At 38.9% G+C, this 16,704-nt stretch overlaps 1 protein-coding gene across 1 annotated transcript; it reads right to left on the bottom strand.

Annotated features, from left to right (window-relative positions):
- Positions 1 to 849: 849 nt before the first annotated feature.
- LOC131221155 (putative germin-like protein 2-1) lies at positions 850 to 1,808 on the bottom strand. Its single transcript, XM_058216304.1, has 2 exons — positions 1,628 to 1,808; positions 850 to 1,397 (listed from the first exon to the last, which is right to left on the bottom strand). Exons 1-2 carry the CDS (start codon positions 1,737 to 1,739, stop codon positions 850 to 852), a joined length of 660 nt encoding a protein of 219 aa, XP_058072287.1. The 5' UTR covers positions 1,740 to 1,808.
- Positions 1,809 to 16,704: the final 14,896 nt, after the last annotated feature.

Here is a 16,704-nt window from a genome sequence, read left to right on the forward strand (position 1 = left end):
TTCTAAGTTTGAGCTTAGTATTTAAAGGATTATAATTTCATTTTTATCATCAATCAATTTATTTATAACTATTTTTATTTTTATCCCTCGTGGATTCAAGGAATCTTTAGCATAGAGCTTCTCTAAATAATGAGGAAGAGAGTGATCGACATCATCACGTCCCTCATTGCGTCACTCTCGCTTTTCTCTATCTTTGGATGGCTTTGTACTCTCCCGTGTGAGCTTTAAAAGTTAAAAATCACAACGATTGCGTGCATGTGCTGGACATGCTCATGCACTTCACCTTAACGTGTGCTGCGTGTGTCCCGATGGCCTGAATATATATTTTGCATGAACAACATCCTGATCTCATTATTTATTGTAGGAACGTGGAACACTCTTTGATCTTGTCCATATTGGCTTAGTTTTGGTCCAGCCGAAGCATTGGGTGTTCTTCTTTTGATGTGGACGATCAACACGGATGGTCTAGATATAATCATCATTCTCCCTGGTTGAGAGAAAACTCAGCCTCAATTTTGAATCAATGTTCTCGACTTTACATGTTTCCATTGCACAGGATCATTCTATATAGATGCTCTTGTCATTGTGGCGAACAATCCCTACCGGGTACCACAAATATCTGACCGTTGACCTTTCATCATGCATGCAACATTAAAGAATGGGCTGATCCAACTGTTGATTCATCATCAATTTTATTTTTAGATCTGTCAATGGTATAATTATCAAGAGAGATTTTTGTAACATTCTAAAATCCATTCGATATCATTAAACAGACAAATAAAGAAAGAAGACAAGATAGACCAAAAAAAAAAAGAGTTGCACTTCCATTTTATTTTAGGGGGCCATGCTCTAGTTTTTCATTCCAAACTGCGATTGGAGATAATCAACTATGTTCTTATCAACTTGGAATGCCTTTGCAAGAACATCATCTGAGATGGGTGGATTCGATCCGAACACGGCATTCGCAATGGTGATGGTTCCCGGGTTCTGGCTGCTGAGTCCTGCAATGGCTATAGCATTGGTGAGGCCGATGTTGAACTGGAAGTGAACCAGGCCTATTGGGAAGACAAACACATCGCCCTTCTGAAGGACCTTTGTTATGAGGCGATTGTCAGGGTTGGAAGTGACGAATCCAACATAGAGGGTGCCCTCCAAAACTGTTAAGATCTCCGTCGCCCTTGGGTGCGTGTGGGGTGCATTGAGACCATACGGTGCATAGTCAATCCGAACCAAGGAGACTCCGAGGGTGTTGAGTCCTGCTATCTGGGCTACGTTTACTTGGGTCACATTGGATCCAACCTTGTTACTCGTGTTGCCTGGTTTGTCCAGTCCCGTGAAGAAGAAATCATCAGCTTGAACTTGCATTGGGTCCTTGCACACAAATCCATTCACCAATACTGCCACAATAAAACACAAAAGAGAATGTAAGCAGCATATTCTTTCAAGACCTATTATACCAATATAAATAGAAAATAACAGACAATGAGGTAGGTGTTGTATCCCATTCATCATGTGAATCCTCTCACGAATGGGGTGGGGATTACATTTACATGAAATATTATTTGAAGCAATGATGTAGTTACTTTTTATATATATATATATATATATCTTAATGGAGTGAAAATACCTGGGCTGTTGCGCACAGCAACGCAGAAATCCTGTAAAGGGCTGGGATCGGATGCGGAGCTAAAGGTGAAACTGAATGCAATGAATGCTAAGAAAAGAAAGCAGTTGGACATCTTGAAAATATGTCTAGAAGTGTGTATGTATGTATGCTAGGAAACTCTAAATGTTATAATGAGGAGTGTTTTTGGCTGTGGCTTTTGTAAGAGGAGTAGGCTAGTATTTATAATGAGGTTACAGAAATGTTTGTCATTGAAATGGTCCTATTATTTTTATTATTATTTGAAATCCAAGACTTCTTCCTCTTCAAGTCCTGTGTCAAAGAAGGAATTGGCTCAGTCAGTTACGTGTAGATCAAAATATCATCATTTCTTTACTAATTCTGGATTTCATAGACGCTAACTACTCCAAATTGACTAAGGGGCATGAAACTATGTGAGAAGAAATATACTAAGCTTAGACATGCTGCGACCGGTGGTGAGATGGTAAAAAAAGGGTCCCAATGTGCCCTCTTGACTAATCGTCTTTCATGAGATTTACCTGATCACACGACTAGTCTGCGCATTCATTCAAAAATTAATCAAGGCAAGTACAGGCATGCCTGGTCTACTTCTTTTAAATTGAAATCATGACCTTTTCAATGAGACAAATGTGTGCCCCTTGTATGTCTGAGGTCTGTGCCATTCTTCTTGTGGGCCCCAACTTTGGTGTCCTGTGCAACATAATCTTGTATTTTGTTTATCAGTCAGCCATATGCATGAAATAATCCATGGTGAAGAGAAAACGTTAAGAATCAATATTCAGGCCCGTTTGGACACAACTAAAATTTTTAATTTATTATACTCTTAATATATCATCCTATTAGAGGGGCATTTGTATAAGTAGCTTATCTTGGTTTCTACTTAATCAGTTGTTAAGTATGTTTGGTAACAACATACTAATTATCATTGAAAAAAAGTAAAAATGCATATATGGTTTCCAACATCATAAGTAATTTTCCAAAGTCTATTTATTCCCTCTTACGTCCATCGTCCATCATGTGGGGCCAACCTTTGATGTGGATCATTCATTGTGTGGGCCTCACCTTTGATGTGGGCTATCCATCATCAAGGCCCACCTTGGTTGTGGGCCATTCATAATTAGGGCTCAACTTTTAATGTGTAAGTTCATTAGGTAGGGCCCACCTTTGATGTTAGTAATTCATTATGTGGGGCCCACCATCAATGTTATTCTACATCATGTGGGGCCCATTTCAATATCCACTATCCATCATGTGGATCCCACCTTTGATGTGGACCATCCATCAAGTAGGCCCACCTCTGATGTGGGCCATCCATCATGCAGGACCTCGCTTGGACATGGGCCACTCATCATTAGGGCGACCTTCAATGTGGGCAATCCACTGATAAAGGTTGTCTTAGGGTCCTATTCGGTTCCTAGGTTCACCTTGACCAACAGATCTTAAACCTGAGCCTGAGAATCTTCCAACTTATCAACATTTTCATTTACGTGTATCTTTACTTCGTCTCCATCTACCTCATCGGTCGGAACAACCGTGTTAGCCGAATTTACGAAGCAACTGTTGTCAACATCTTTTACGCTCTCTTCGAGCCTCTTTATTCTACCCATGAAGTCAGCCATCCACTCATCGTCTATTGATGTACTAGTCATGTGATTTCTTCAATGGTGCAGTGTGACATTGGCCGAGAAGGTACGATATCCCTCGGCATCTTAACAACTGGGTGAATTACAACACTAATATCTCGCACAATACTATCCGGATTATTCTTTATAGATATCCCAGTTGGATGTCCGTACTTATTCCTTCTGATAAAGTGAATTAGTCCTACTTCATCCTTATAGTAGTAGGCCTCATTTGCTTTTGATGTAACCAAGAATGGCTTGTTATCAAGTAGTATCAACTCTATTTTATCTTGATTCCAGAATAATATAAACTGATGCAAGAATGATGGACTATGAAGTTTGAAAAAGAGTGTATCCAATCTCTCCCGAGTAGGGCATTGTAATTACATGAAGTATCGACCACGAAGAAAGGAGCCAATACTCTTTTAGTTCATACGGTTAAATTGACTAGTAACACACCATATGTATTTGTGACATTCCCAACAAAGATACTAAATGTAACTTCGTATGGCATCAAATCAGCCCGAGTCTTTGCCAATTTTGACATCATTCTCACTAGGAGAAGATTAATGACAACCCCATTATCGACCAAAATTCTGGTAACTGGACATTCCTCGAGATGGGTGAATATGTACAGTGGTTTAAGGTGCTGTGTCATGACATGGGTGGGCCATTCTATAACCACTCTTTCAGATGATGCCCATGACTCCATGGTGACAATACTTACCTACGATGTTTCGCTCATTCTTGGTACTTCTTCAATTGCATCTTCAGGGGGAAAAGAAGCATGTTGTATCACTATAAGAGGATCAAGCTCCTCTACATCACATACCATCTTACTAGGCTGAAATGTCTTGGCCTAAAAACTAGATGGGAGAGTAAGTACCATGTTGCAATCAAATGCCACTGGTGGTAATGATTAAAAAAAATCTCTGAACCCAAACATTACCCCCCCCCCTCTCCCAAAGTGTGTCAGAACTGTCATGCTCATCAGAGCCTACACCGGAACATTCGACGTTCTTATCAGTCATCAAAGTCGCCCCTATCTACTTGAAAGCAAGTAAAGACACTTCCAATGCTTCGATCATCGCCATTAGCTCTTCAATTAACAAATCGTTACCTAACAACTACTCATCACTGAGATAATAAAATAAATTGTTGCAATTGTCAATGTTCTCTAACTCTGTAGTAATGTTAAGTTGGGTAAAATCTTCCATAACCTACTCATGCATGAAGGGTTTCAGAATCACTTCGATCGTGTTTATGGTCAATTGTTTTCTGGTTGGGGAATTCTCCAGAATGGATGTGGCTGTATGACTTTCGTCTGAGATGCATTCTCAGCCTTAATCAATTCTCTTCTTCTAGGTGCTTGACGTCGTTGCTAATGACGTTTCTGGGTTTGAGTCATTACTTCAAGGCTGGTAGGGAATTTGGGATGCTTGACCTTTCTCTAGACTTTCTCTTGAGTTGGCGGAGGCTTGACCATTCTTTGCCTTAGAGTTATCTGTTGGGGCTGGCGGTCATGAAATGAAAATGCCTTTCATGGTCAATAGTGATCCCCCCTATCGGTCCCTCTTGGAGTTGCATATTCGACATGCCTTGTTGGCTGAGCAAGAGCTTTTAAGTCCTAGACCATGCTGGCACATTGGATGCATAGTTGCGAGTCCCAACTGTTACGATGTACTGCTCTTAATCGCTATGTGAAATCTGCAGTCATTGCATTGGACTGATATCGCCCTGACCTCGGTCATCATGACGTGTCATGATAATTAGCAGGACCAAGATCAACCCTCCGTTGTGGTCAATCCAATTTTCCTAGATTCACCGTGGTTGTGTTGACATCTAGATTAGGTAGGAACAGATCAGTATCGATCAGCTTTGCTTCTTCGCCCTTCTCAGGGAATTTCAACAATCCTCGATTGATGTTATCATGCACAATGTTCTTGAACACAACACACTTGTTAGTGGAATGAGAACGTGTCCCATGCCATTTGCAATACTTAACCTTTTTTAATTCATCGGTCGTGGGTATTTTGTGATTAATAGGAACTTTAATAAACTTCCTGACTAATAGTATTTCGAATATTTTGTTGCTCGGGGTATTATCAAATGTGTATATCTTTTGAGCCTTTTGTGTGACCAGTGTAGTTTTTTCCGCTTTGACCAGTGCAGATCATATAAGTGGCTTTTTGGCTACTATCTTTGTAATCATAACCTAGTAGTTAAGGTCATGATAATATATCTTGATTGTTGACTTCTATTACCTGGCTCATTCCTAAAGAAGTTCTTCATATCTGGAAACTTTCGTGGTTAAATCATATAAATTCACGAACTCCGTTCTCATGAATTTCTTTTTGAGATTGTATTCTAGGCCATCTTGCGCAAGTTGCACGAACTCGGCCTTGGTTGCAATGACTTTACACTGACATTTTGGTCTCTTGAATTGGTAATGTAACTCTCGTAAGATTCCCCATGTAGGTATCGGAAGCATGCGAGATCATCCATGATCTCCTTGTCCTTAAAAAAAAAATTGAGCATGGAAAATTTCCTCCATCTCCTACTACGTATGGATGTTCACTTGTACGCCAAGTGCAAGGTTGCAAAGTAGTGATAATCTTGGTGAGACGGAGGTCCTATCCACAGGGACTGTATGTGTGTCTTTTGTTGAGCATCCATCGTGCCCGGAGTCAACGATTGATCAAAGTAAATATAAAAATACCTCTATATTGAATCATAAACTATGAAATATCCAACATGAAGGTAATAAAACTTAAATCAAAGTAAGAATAACATTAAAATAAATTACAAGCTTTGTAAGTGTTATGTTGTATGTCTGACACCCTGTATTATCAAATTTTGTAGTGACAAACCACTTATGTATGATGGACTTCTTCAAGTGATGGAAAGTTCACCTTCAAGTCCTACATCAACTTCAAGTGCTTCATCAAGCTCAAAGGTTAAGTTAAAGTTCATATTCAAGTTCAATGCTCAAAGCTCAAGTACATGATCAAGTTTAAGACCAAGTTCAAGTACACTCCATGGTCAAGAAAATGTTCAAGTATACAAGATCAATATTTAAGTACTTCAAGAAGAATATCTACTAGATCTACTATAGCGACAAGTTCAATGTTCAACATTTCAGGTATAATTGACCCTAGAAAGACCTTAGGATTAAGTCATTTATATTTCATATTCAAAATGGGTAGTTGTGCTTTCTATAAGCTTTGCTTCGACTAGTTGTAGTCATTGTTCAACTACTCCAGGCACTGGCTCGACCAGTCTAAGGTCTTTCTCAACCAGTCCAGGTTTATATTTAAAATTTTAGAATTTTCTGCTAGGTCCTCGACCGGTCGTGGAGACTGGCTCGACTAGTCGAGAAGGGCTCGACTTGAGCTCCAACAACTATTTTGAGCCTCACTTGACCAGTTGACAGTCAGTTTTATTTGATCGTGCCAGAATTTTTTAAATTTGGTTGTTCTTAGGACCAGTCGAGGTTGACCTTAGACCAGTTGAGGGAACTATTTTTCAGCCTATAAATAGAGTACTTTTCTCAGTTTTTTTCATTCATTCTAAGCCAATTCAAGCCACCACTCTGAGAGATAAGTCATCGTGATTGTTAAGCTATTATACGGTAATTTAAGATTCTTTTTATGACTTTTTTGATTTCTAATTTCTTGATCTCTTGCTACTTCATTCTGATTTGATATAAGGGAATTCTGTTCTACCCTTTTTGGGATCCAAGAAATTGAATCAAAGTAACTCAATGTTGATTTAATTTAAAAATCATTTAGACCTAGAACCCTTTCATTTAAGTGATTGAACATTGGACATCTTCATCATCAAGAAGCGGTTCTTCCAGGCTACATCCAAAGAGAATTTATAGATAAGTATTTTCAATTATAGCTTTTAGTTTTTGAGATTGCTAGAAAATCTCTACTGTGATTTTAATTGAGATAGCTATAAAATCTCAGCGTGGGGTTTTTAATTGTGGTAGCCCATTGAAAATGTAATTGTAAAGTGTCATGCCCTAAACTTGGAAAACGGGCTTACAAAATTTTTAATCACCAAATCCGGCGCCGACAACCCCGTAGTGCCCCATTCTTGGCTTTCGGCACCCATTTGCCAGATTCCGATCCTAGGATCCTACTAGGAGGATTTTCAGTATGATTTTTTTTGTAATGGAGCATAACTACAAGCATAACTAAGTCACAAAACAACATCACCACATATCTACTATATCAAAAACTTTAGGTACAATACGAAAAGGGAAATACAGGGTGATCAAAAAGCTTCAAAATAATCCGATACGCACTCCTGCCTCAGCACTACTGCGATTTAATGACACCTGCACTCAACGATTGTGCATAAGCTTACAAAAGCTTAGAGGGTGGTGTAAGTGTGTGCACAAGGCGAGCGCTAAGTATACAATATCAGAGTAATGCGGAAATATGCATGTAAGTCCATGAATACAATCAGCCATACCAAGGCTATGTGATGCAAGACATGAATGTTAGCGGCCATACCAAGGCTATGCGATGCGAGGCCTATATAGCCAAATGTCATATGCGAGATGCAAAGCAAGCATGCCAGTCCTCATCAAGTACATATATCAGTATAGTTCCTATCTGGGATATCACCGGGGTTTAGTATACTCCACACTAACTGCCACCTCCCTAGTTGTACAGCCCAGTGAGTGGAATAGATCACACTATCCACCTAACCAGTAGTTTGTCGATACCTACATGACTCGTCGATAGTGGACTCATTTGCGAGCTGGTCAAACTCAGCCTAGCTTACAACCTCCTCACTTAGGCGGATAAGACCACAGCCTCTTCCAACCGACCATGACATAGTGGGAGACACGACTTTCTGGTATTCAGCACTAGGGCGCTCGTGTATCTACTCGGTCTAGATGTTGGAGCATCTCCTGGTACTAAAAAGGTTTCGGGACTTTTACCCATGGAATCCTAAGTGCCCACAGTGTTAGATCTAAGTATTTTCGGTATCCGATACGGCCATCCACGATGTGCCTATGGGGCCACGACCCTGATATCACTAGGGCGTACAATGATCATGACACACAAATGCGAGATGCATGAATCACACCGTCAAATCATGCAGCAATCCAGCGTGTACCGCGTGATTATGTGGGGCACTCTGTCTCATAAGGAGTCTCGTAAATATCTCAGCCCAACCGGCTTAGGCTATGATCAAACATTCCTCATATCAAGCATATATATGATGCGTATGTGCATGAGTCAAGGAATTATACTAAGCATGTTATACGGTGATGAACTATCCTCACAACGAAGATGGGCTTAAACGGCCTACACACAACCAGTATGGGCCTATCAATAGGCCCTAAGGAGAGTTACAATGCAGACATTTAACCAACATTGAACTTACAATGTGGGCGTCAAACCATCATTGCTCCCAAGGCATAGCCTGCCATAAACATCATTATATAAACCATGGCCGAATCACACGTTGCAATGGACCTTATATACATCCCATTGGGCCTCAACGGACGTGCCACAAATACATCAAGATGGGCCTCGTCACATCCCCAAAAGAATCATTTTGAAGGATCATTTGGACCATACCACAAATAGCAATGAAGATAATAATTTTCATGGTTAAATAATTCACAGGGCCCACTATAAAGTTTATTTTCCAACCAATCTAATCATAAGGTCATAAAGACCTCGATTAAGAGGGAGAACAATTCCCCATTGATCTAGAACTTCCGTGACCCAAATGGGTTTTAATGATAGACGTTCAATCCTCCATTATTTCTGTGGTGTGGTCCACTTGATAAATGGATGATCACGTCACGGTGTGGGCCACCGTAATGTATTTGAGATCTAACCAATTCATAAGTTAACATAGTGATAGATGAAGTGAAAACAAATATCGGCTTTATTAGAAACTACTATGGCCCTTAGAAGTTTGAACGGTGGATGTTACTGTCCACTACTTTAAATGGTGGGGTCCACTTGAGCTTTAGAGCTGACTCATTCTTGACCTCATACCATAAAATGATATCTCAAAATGGTTGGACAGTGCATCATGATGGGCCCCACCGTCCAAATAGTGTACGGTGTAGATAAAACAAATACGTCAAGTGGGTCCCACGCTACATGGATGCAGCTCACGTATAGGGGGGTGTAGGCGTAGATGAAACACCTACTTCATGGTACAGCCCACTGTCCAGCCATCTGGACGATGTGGACCAACAATATACATCAAGGTGCGGTCCCACGTGGGGCCCACCATAACATTTATTTACCGTCCAAGCTGTTAATAAGGTCACACGGACTTGAAAAAGAGGAAAAACAAATTTTATAATGATTTAAAACTTCTGTAACAACCCAAAAGGATTTCAATGGCTGACGTTCGATCCCACTGTTCCCTGTGATGTGGGCCACTGAGCTGTGTATACAACTGATTTTTGGGGGGCCCACTGTCCCAAAGGGGACCCAACAAATGCACGGTGTCAATGATCAACACATTATGGTGAGGCCCACGGCTGGGACCCACGGTCCCTGCCCATCCGCTGGTGCAGCAGGATGCTGCTGACGTCCAGCAACAGCGTCTGTTGCTTAGTAATTTTTTTGAAAATGAATTTTTTTTTGCAGTTTTTCATATGTGGGGACCCAGCTATTGTATTCCACGGTTCAGGTCAGACCAAACAAGCGCAATATTTGGCATATTTCGGTGTGTAGAAAGATCAGAGTACATTTTAATAGTGAAAACCACTGTTTTCTATGCTATGGCCCACTAGAAATTGGATCAGCTTCATTTTTCGGCTCAACGCCTAAAATGAGTTGAGAAATAGGATGGACGGCTTGGATTAGATCAATGCATCAAGGTGGGGCCTACATGAGCAGCCCACCCCAAAAAGCTTAAACCAAGCTTACTTTATATATATATATATTTGTGTTGCTGGGAGTACAACCCATTGTCTGTTCACATTGCACTTGACCCACGTCCAGCATCCCTGGATGCTGGATGGTTTGAATACAACACATATTCAAGGTGGGTCCCATGTGGACATGGCCCACTTGCTTGGATCAACCTGATATGTGTGTTTTCCCATTGCCATAAGATAGGGCCCACATGGTTTGGACGGCTATGGGGTCCATTTGATGGACGGTTTAGACACCACATACAATCATTAAATGGACCACAAAATAAAGGAAGGAGAGAGAGAGAGAGAGAGAGAGAGAGAGAGAGAGAGAGAGAGAGAGAGAGAGAGAGAGAGAGAGAGAGATTGAGTGATGGAGGGACCCCGACACTATGGGCCCTCCCTTCCATGATTTACAATATACATCAAGTGGGTCCCATTACATATAGGCCCACTGATCAAAATCAACGGTGGAGATCCTTTCTCCATCGAAATTCAAGGTCTAAATGACCCTATCCATGCAAGAAAAATAAACATCATGATGAGGTCCATGGAGAATGGCCCCATCATGGAATGATCATGAGAATCAAGGTGGGCCATCGGCCACATCTAGGGTCCAAAGTGAGATCCATACCATCGATCGGTAGGCCTTACTTGGCCCATCATCAAAAGAATGAAATCGAAACCTATAGAAGCACCCACTGTTCGATCTTCTTGCTCCGATGGAACGCCGATCTCCTTGTGCCTCTCTTTGATGGAAGATGATGAGAGATGAAGGGTTAGGATCATGGATTTTGGGGTGGGAAGTGGGCCACACACACTCACTTTTCTCTCTTAGAATTGTTAGACGTACACTTTTTTTTGTTGCTTGGAATGTGTGTTTGAGAAATGAGAGAGAGAGGGTTGTAAGGAGAGAGAGAGAGATGGGTGATGGATGTGAGTTGATAGGTGTACTTGACATGTATGGGTGTGTAAGAGAGAGGGTGAGAAAGAGTTGACTTTGGGGTTGCTTTTGTACTTGACATGAGGTGATCGATTGATTGATTGATTGATGGGACATGATGTAGAGATTCTCTTAGGATTACAAACGTGTGGTGTTTTTACAAAATAAACGCCGGCCCACATCTTCTGGCCAGGGTATCGGATCAGTGTGTAAGACACGGCATTGGAACCGCAGCGACAGTGAGGTCACAATGGTACAAGTCTCGGATTAAGCTAACTTAAATCTATGGGATATGACTTAGGGTCGTGCGCAAACATTGATTATATTTCGCAGGTTGCCGAAATTCGACGGGAAGGATCTCGGGAGTCGACGGAACAGTATGGACTAGGATACAGGTCTTACATAAAGGTTTTAAGGTAAACCTTGGAAAACCTTCTTTCATAGTGAAAGCCAATATCACGTGGGTTGTGATTATTGAGAGTGGAGTAGGTGTGGTTGTGTTGGAATAGTTGGTGTACACAGCAAACCACTATAATTCTTGGAGTTTAGATGGTGATGATGTATGGGGTTTGTATGTGGTGAATGCTTGTATTTATTTTATGTATTTGTGGTGAACGTTGTAATAGTTAAATTTGTTTATATTGTTTCTTGCATTAGTTTAAGGTTTTTTTAATCTTTATTGCATTCAAGAAATTAAGTTGTCCTACCATAAACCTTGGTTTTTGGTGTAAGGTTGTTCTTTGAGCAACGTTTGTATCAACCTGTCGATACTATTACATTTAAGGTTGCTATTTGTTTCAGCTATCTGTATTTATTTTTTTGCATTTAATTTTTATTTGGCATAGTCCTATTCAAACCCCCCTCCCTCTAGGATTAAGAGCTTGCCCTTTTCAAGTGGTATCAGAAGTATGTGGCTCATTTTATTGGATTAATTTCCTGAGCTTATCGATCTAAAGCTTTCAGGATGTCAAATTTTTATAGCCTATCTATAACTAGGCCACCATCATTTGATGGCTCCAACTATGCTTATTGGAAAGCCAGGATGAGGATATTTCTGAAATCCATTGATGAAAGCATGTGGCAAGCCATGGTGACTAGATGGAAACCACTAATGTCTGAGGTTCTAGGCAGTGATGGAACCAAGTCCATGAAGGAAACACCATTTTACACATGGACTACTCTTTAGAAAAATGAGAGCAGTGCGAATGCTAAGACTTTAAATGCAATCACTTGTGCACTATCACCTGATGAATTTAAAAGAATCATTTCTTGTGATACTGCTAAACAAGCCTGGGACATTCTTGAAATGATACACGAGGGTACATCTATTGTAAAAAAGTCTAAATTTCATATCCTCACCACTAGGTTTGAGAAAATTCGTATGGAAGAAAATGAGTCTTTCATGGACTTCTATACGAAACTAAATGACATAGTGAACTATATGTGGGGTCTTGAAGATGGTATTATAGAAAGCAAAGTCTGTGCAAAAATACTGCGATCACTTCCTGAGGATTTAATTCCAAGGTGACTGCCATTCAGGAACTTAGAGACACAGATAACATGAAGGTTGAGGAACTTCTTGGTTCATTTCAAACATACGAGTTAAATTTCAAAGCTCCAAAGGGTAAGTTTATACCTCTTAAATTATCTAAATCTACTTTTCATGATAGTATTGTTAATTTTGATTATGAAAACTCAGAGGATGATATGGCTTTACTTGCGAAAAAGTTTTATAAGATCTTTAAAAGTAAGAAAAGAGTTAATTTTAAAAAAACCCTTTGAGAAGAAAAAAGGTAAATCTAAAAACTGGAAATCTCTAAAAGATAGTCAGTATTTCAACTGCCATGAATATGAGTATTTGACAAATAAGTGTCTAAAGAGGGACAAGCCAAAGTAAAAAGGCATGTTAGCCATATGGGATGAATCATCCAGCTCTAAAGCTTCTTCTGAGTTGGATGAATTAGAACTCGAAACCTCAAATGAAGTTAAGGCTTTAATGACTCTAGCCAGAGTCACTTCCTTTGATAGTTGCGATAGATTTGAATCTCAAAGGAGTGACCCTGAGAATGATAATGAAGATGATCTTTAGGATGCCTATAATGCCCTATACAAGGAGAGTTATAAGATTGTTGTCAAGCTTAAACTTCAAAAAGAGAAATTTCTGAAATTAAAAGAGGAGTTTGAAAATTCAGTTTTTGAAAAATCTCATATTTCTAATTGTTTTGAAAAAGCTAAATGTGATTTGAATTTTAAAACATCTGAACTTGAAAAATTAAGAACAGAAAATGAGAAATTAAAACACGAAGTTTCTTCTCTATTGAGTTTAAAGGATACATGGAGGTATGCCCATGGAGACCCTAAACTTTAAAAGTTACTAACCGCATCTACAACATGTGGAGACAGATTAGGTCTGGGCTATGACAAATACATGCCTCTGAAAAAAAAAAGTGTATCTCCTACATTTGTTAAAGAAGAATCCTCTAACTCAAAAGGAAAGAACTTGAAATTTAATAACCAAAACAACTCTTAAAATGTAAAGACTTTTTAAGCACCTAAAGTCAATACTAATAATGTCAGCTTTAGAAAACAATCCTATAATCCTTTAGCTGAAAAAATTGTGAATTTGCTCAAGGAACTTCTCTAATCTAACTTAATATGAGAGTTAATAGTAATTACAAGCGAAGAAAAATCAACAGTGCACCAAAACCCAAAACTACAATGAAATGGGTTCCTAAGGTTGCTTGTCTAGTTGTGCACATTGTCTTCAAGGCTTCGAGTCAATCAAAGTGGTACCTAGATAGTGGTTGCTCAAGACATGTGATAGGTGACAGAGATTTGTTCACCAATTACAAAGAAGTGACTGATGGCTCAGTCACTTTTGGTGATGGATGTAACTATAAGATAATTGGCCAAGGTACGATTCATATTTCTAACCTTCCTCCTTTTGAAAATGTTTTATTTGTAGAAGGTCTTAAGCATAATCTTTTGAGTATATCTCAAATCTGTGATAATAAGCATAGTGTTAAATTTACAAATCAAGGATGCGAAATCTCAAATGAGAAAGGTTGTGTGATATTAAATGGCCATAGAACATCTGAGAATTGCTATATTGTGAATGAATATTGTTTATCTAAATTATCGTGTTATATGGTCTAAACCGATGATAATGAATTATGACATAAACGCCTTGGACATGTGAACTACCAAAATTTGTATAGATTAAGTAAAGTTGATCTTATCAGAGGTCTACCCAAATTAAAGAAAATGGATAAAATATGTGGGGCATGTCAGATTGGAAAAAAAATAAGGAGTAGTCACAAGAAAGTGAACTCCTCTTCCATATCCAAACCTCTTGAACTTCTCCACATGGATCTTGTTGGACTAACCAGAGTGGAGAGTAGAGGTGGTAAGAAGTATTTCTTGGTAATTGTAGATGACTTTACCAAATTTACTTGGGTTGCATTCATGAGAGAAAAATTTGAAACTCTCGATGAAGACAAAAGAATACTTAAGCGTATTCAGACTGAAAAAGAAATGAATGTTGTTAAGATCTGAAGCGATCATAGATCGGAATTCGAGAATATCAATTTTGAGAAGTTCTATAGCGATCATGGTATATCGCACGAGTTTTCTTCTCATAAGATGCCTCAACAAAATGGGATCGTTGAAAGGTAGAATAGAGTGCTACAAGAGATGACTAATGTAATGTTAAATAGTATGAAGTTACCTAAAAATTTATGGGCCGAAGCTGTTAATACTGCATGTTATATTATAAACAATGTTTACAGTTGAAAATCAAAAGATAAAACGGCTTATGAATTGTGGTTTAATAAGAAACCCACAGTTAAATATTTTTGAATTTTTGGAAGTAAGTGATATATTTTACGAGACTGAAAAAATTTAGGGAAGTTCGACATTAAGAGTGATGAAGGGATTTTCCTAGGTTATGCTTTGAATAGTCAAGCATACCAAGTTCTTAATAAAAGGACTGGTGTTATTTAGGAGCCTATAAATGTTGTGATTGATGATCACCTGAACACTCCAACAACTAGCTCAGAAGATGATGAAGTCACTATAATTGATAAACCTGACTCTTCATCTTGTCAAAACGATATTGAAGTACGATCAGTTAAAGATCATCCTACTGATCAAATTTTAGGCAACTACTTGAAAACAATTGGAAACCATATGTAATTATGTGTGCTTTACTTCCCAAATTGAACCAGCAAACATGAAAGGGGCACTCACTGATGAAAATTGGATAATTGCCATGCAAGATAAACTGAATTAATTTGTTAGGAATGATGTGTGGTATTTGGTTCCAAGACCAATTGATAAACATATAATTGGGACCAAGTGGATTTTCAAAAATAAATCTGATGAGTTAGGGAATATAATAAGAAACAAGGCTAGACTGGTTGTATAACGGTACACTCAAATAGGAGTAGATTTTGATGAAACCTTTGCCCCAGTAGCTCGTCTTGAATCCATCAGATTATTCATATCCATTGTATGTTTCAAAAAGTTTAAAATCTATCAAATGGATGTTAAAAGTGCATTTCTAATTAGTGATTTACATGAAGAGGTTTATGTTGAACAACCTAAGGATTTTGAGGACCCTAAACACACTAATCATGTGTATTGCCTTAAAAAGACAATTATGGTTTGAAACAAGCTCCTAGGGCATGGTATGAAAAATTGACTAAGTTTTTACTTAGTTATAATTTTGTTATGGGGAGTGTTGATAAAACTCTTTTTGTTAAAAAAAATACAATGAACACATACTAATAGTATAGATCTATGTTGATGATATTATCTATGGTTTTACTTGCTCTAACTTGTCCACTGAGTTTTCAAAGTTGATGAAATCCAAGTTTGAAATGAGTATGGTAGGAGAATTGAACTACTTAGTTTACAAGTTAAATAATTAAAAGAAGGTATCTTCATTTCTCAAACCAAGTATACTTTAAACTTGGTTAAAAAATTAGGATTTGAGAGTGGTAAAAAATTCGATACTCCTATGAGTACAACTCTTAAGCTTTGTAAGGATGCAAAAGGTAAAAGTGTAGATCCATGGTTATATTGTAGAATGATTGGTAGTTTGTTATACTTAATTGCGAGCCAACCTGATATAGCATTCAGTGTAGGTATCTGTGCTAGATATCAATTAGATACTAAGGAATATCATCTTATTGTTGTCAAGTGTATTATTAGATATGTCACAAGTGCGACTAATATTGGCATCTAGTATCCGCATGATACTAATGTTCAATTTGCTGGATATACGGATGCTGACTGGCCTGAGAATATAAATGATAGAAAATATAAGCCCCGTATCCTAGACCATACCATTCCGTAGGCTTTCGTGATCTTCCCAGTTGAATTTTGGCAACCTTTGACCTTTATTCGACATTTGCGCGTGATCCTAAGCTGAGTCCTGTCAATCCGAGTCGGCTCAACCCGAGACTTGTACCCTAGCGACCGCGCCGTCGCCGTGTCTCGCGCGCCGAGGCGATACCCAGGCCAAGAGATGTGGGCCCGCGTTCAGTTCGAGAAAAACACCGCGTGTTGCAAAACTCAGGAGAAC

This window comes from Magnolia sinica, chromosome 12 (assembly GCF_029962835.1).
Source record: "Magnolia sinica isolate HGM2019 chromosome 12, MsV1, whole genome shotgun sequence".
Lineage (NCBI taxonomy): Eukaryota > Viridiplantae > Streptophyta > Magnoliopsida > Magnoliales > Magnoliaceae > Magnolia > Magnolia sinica.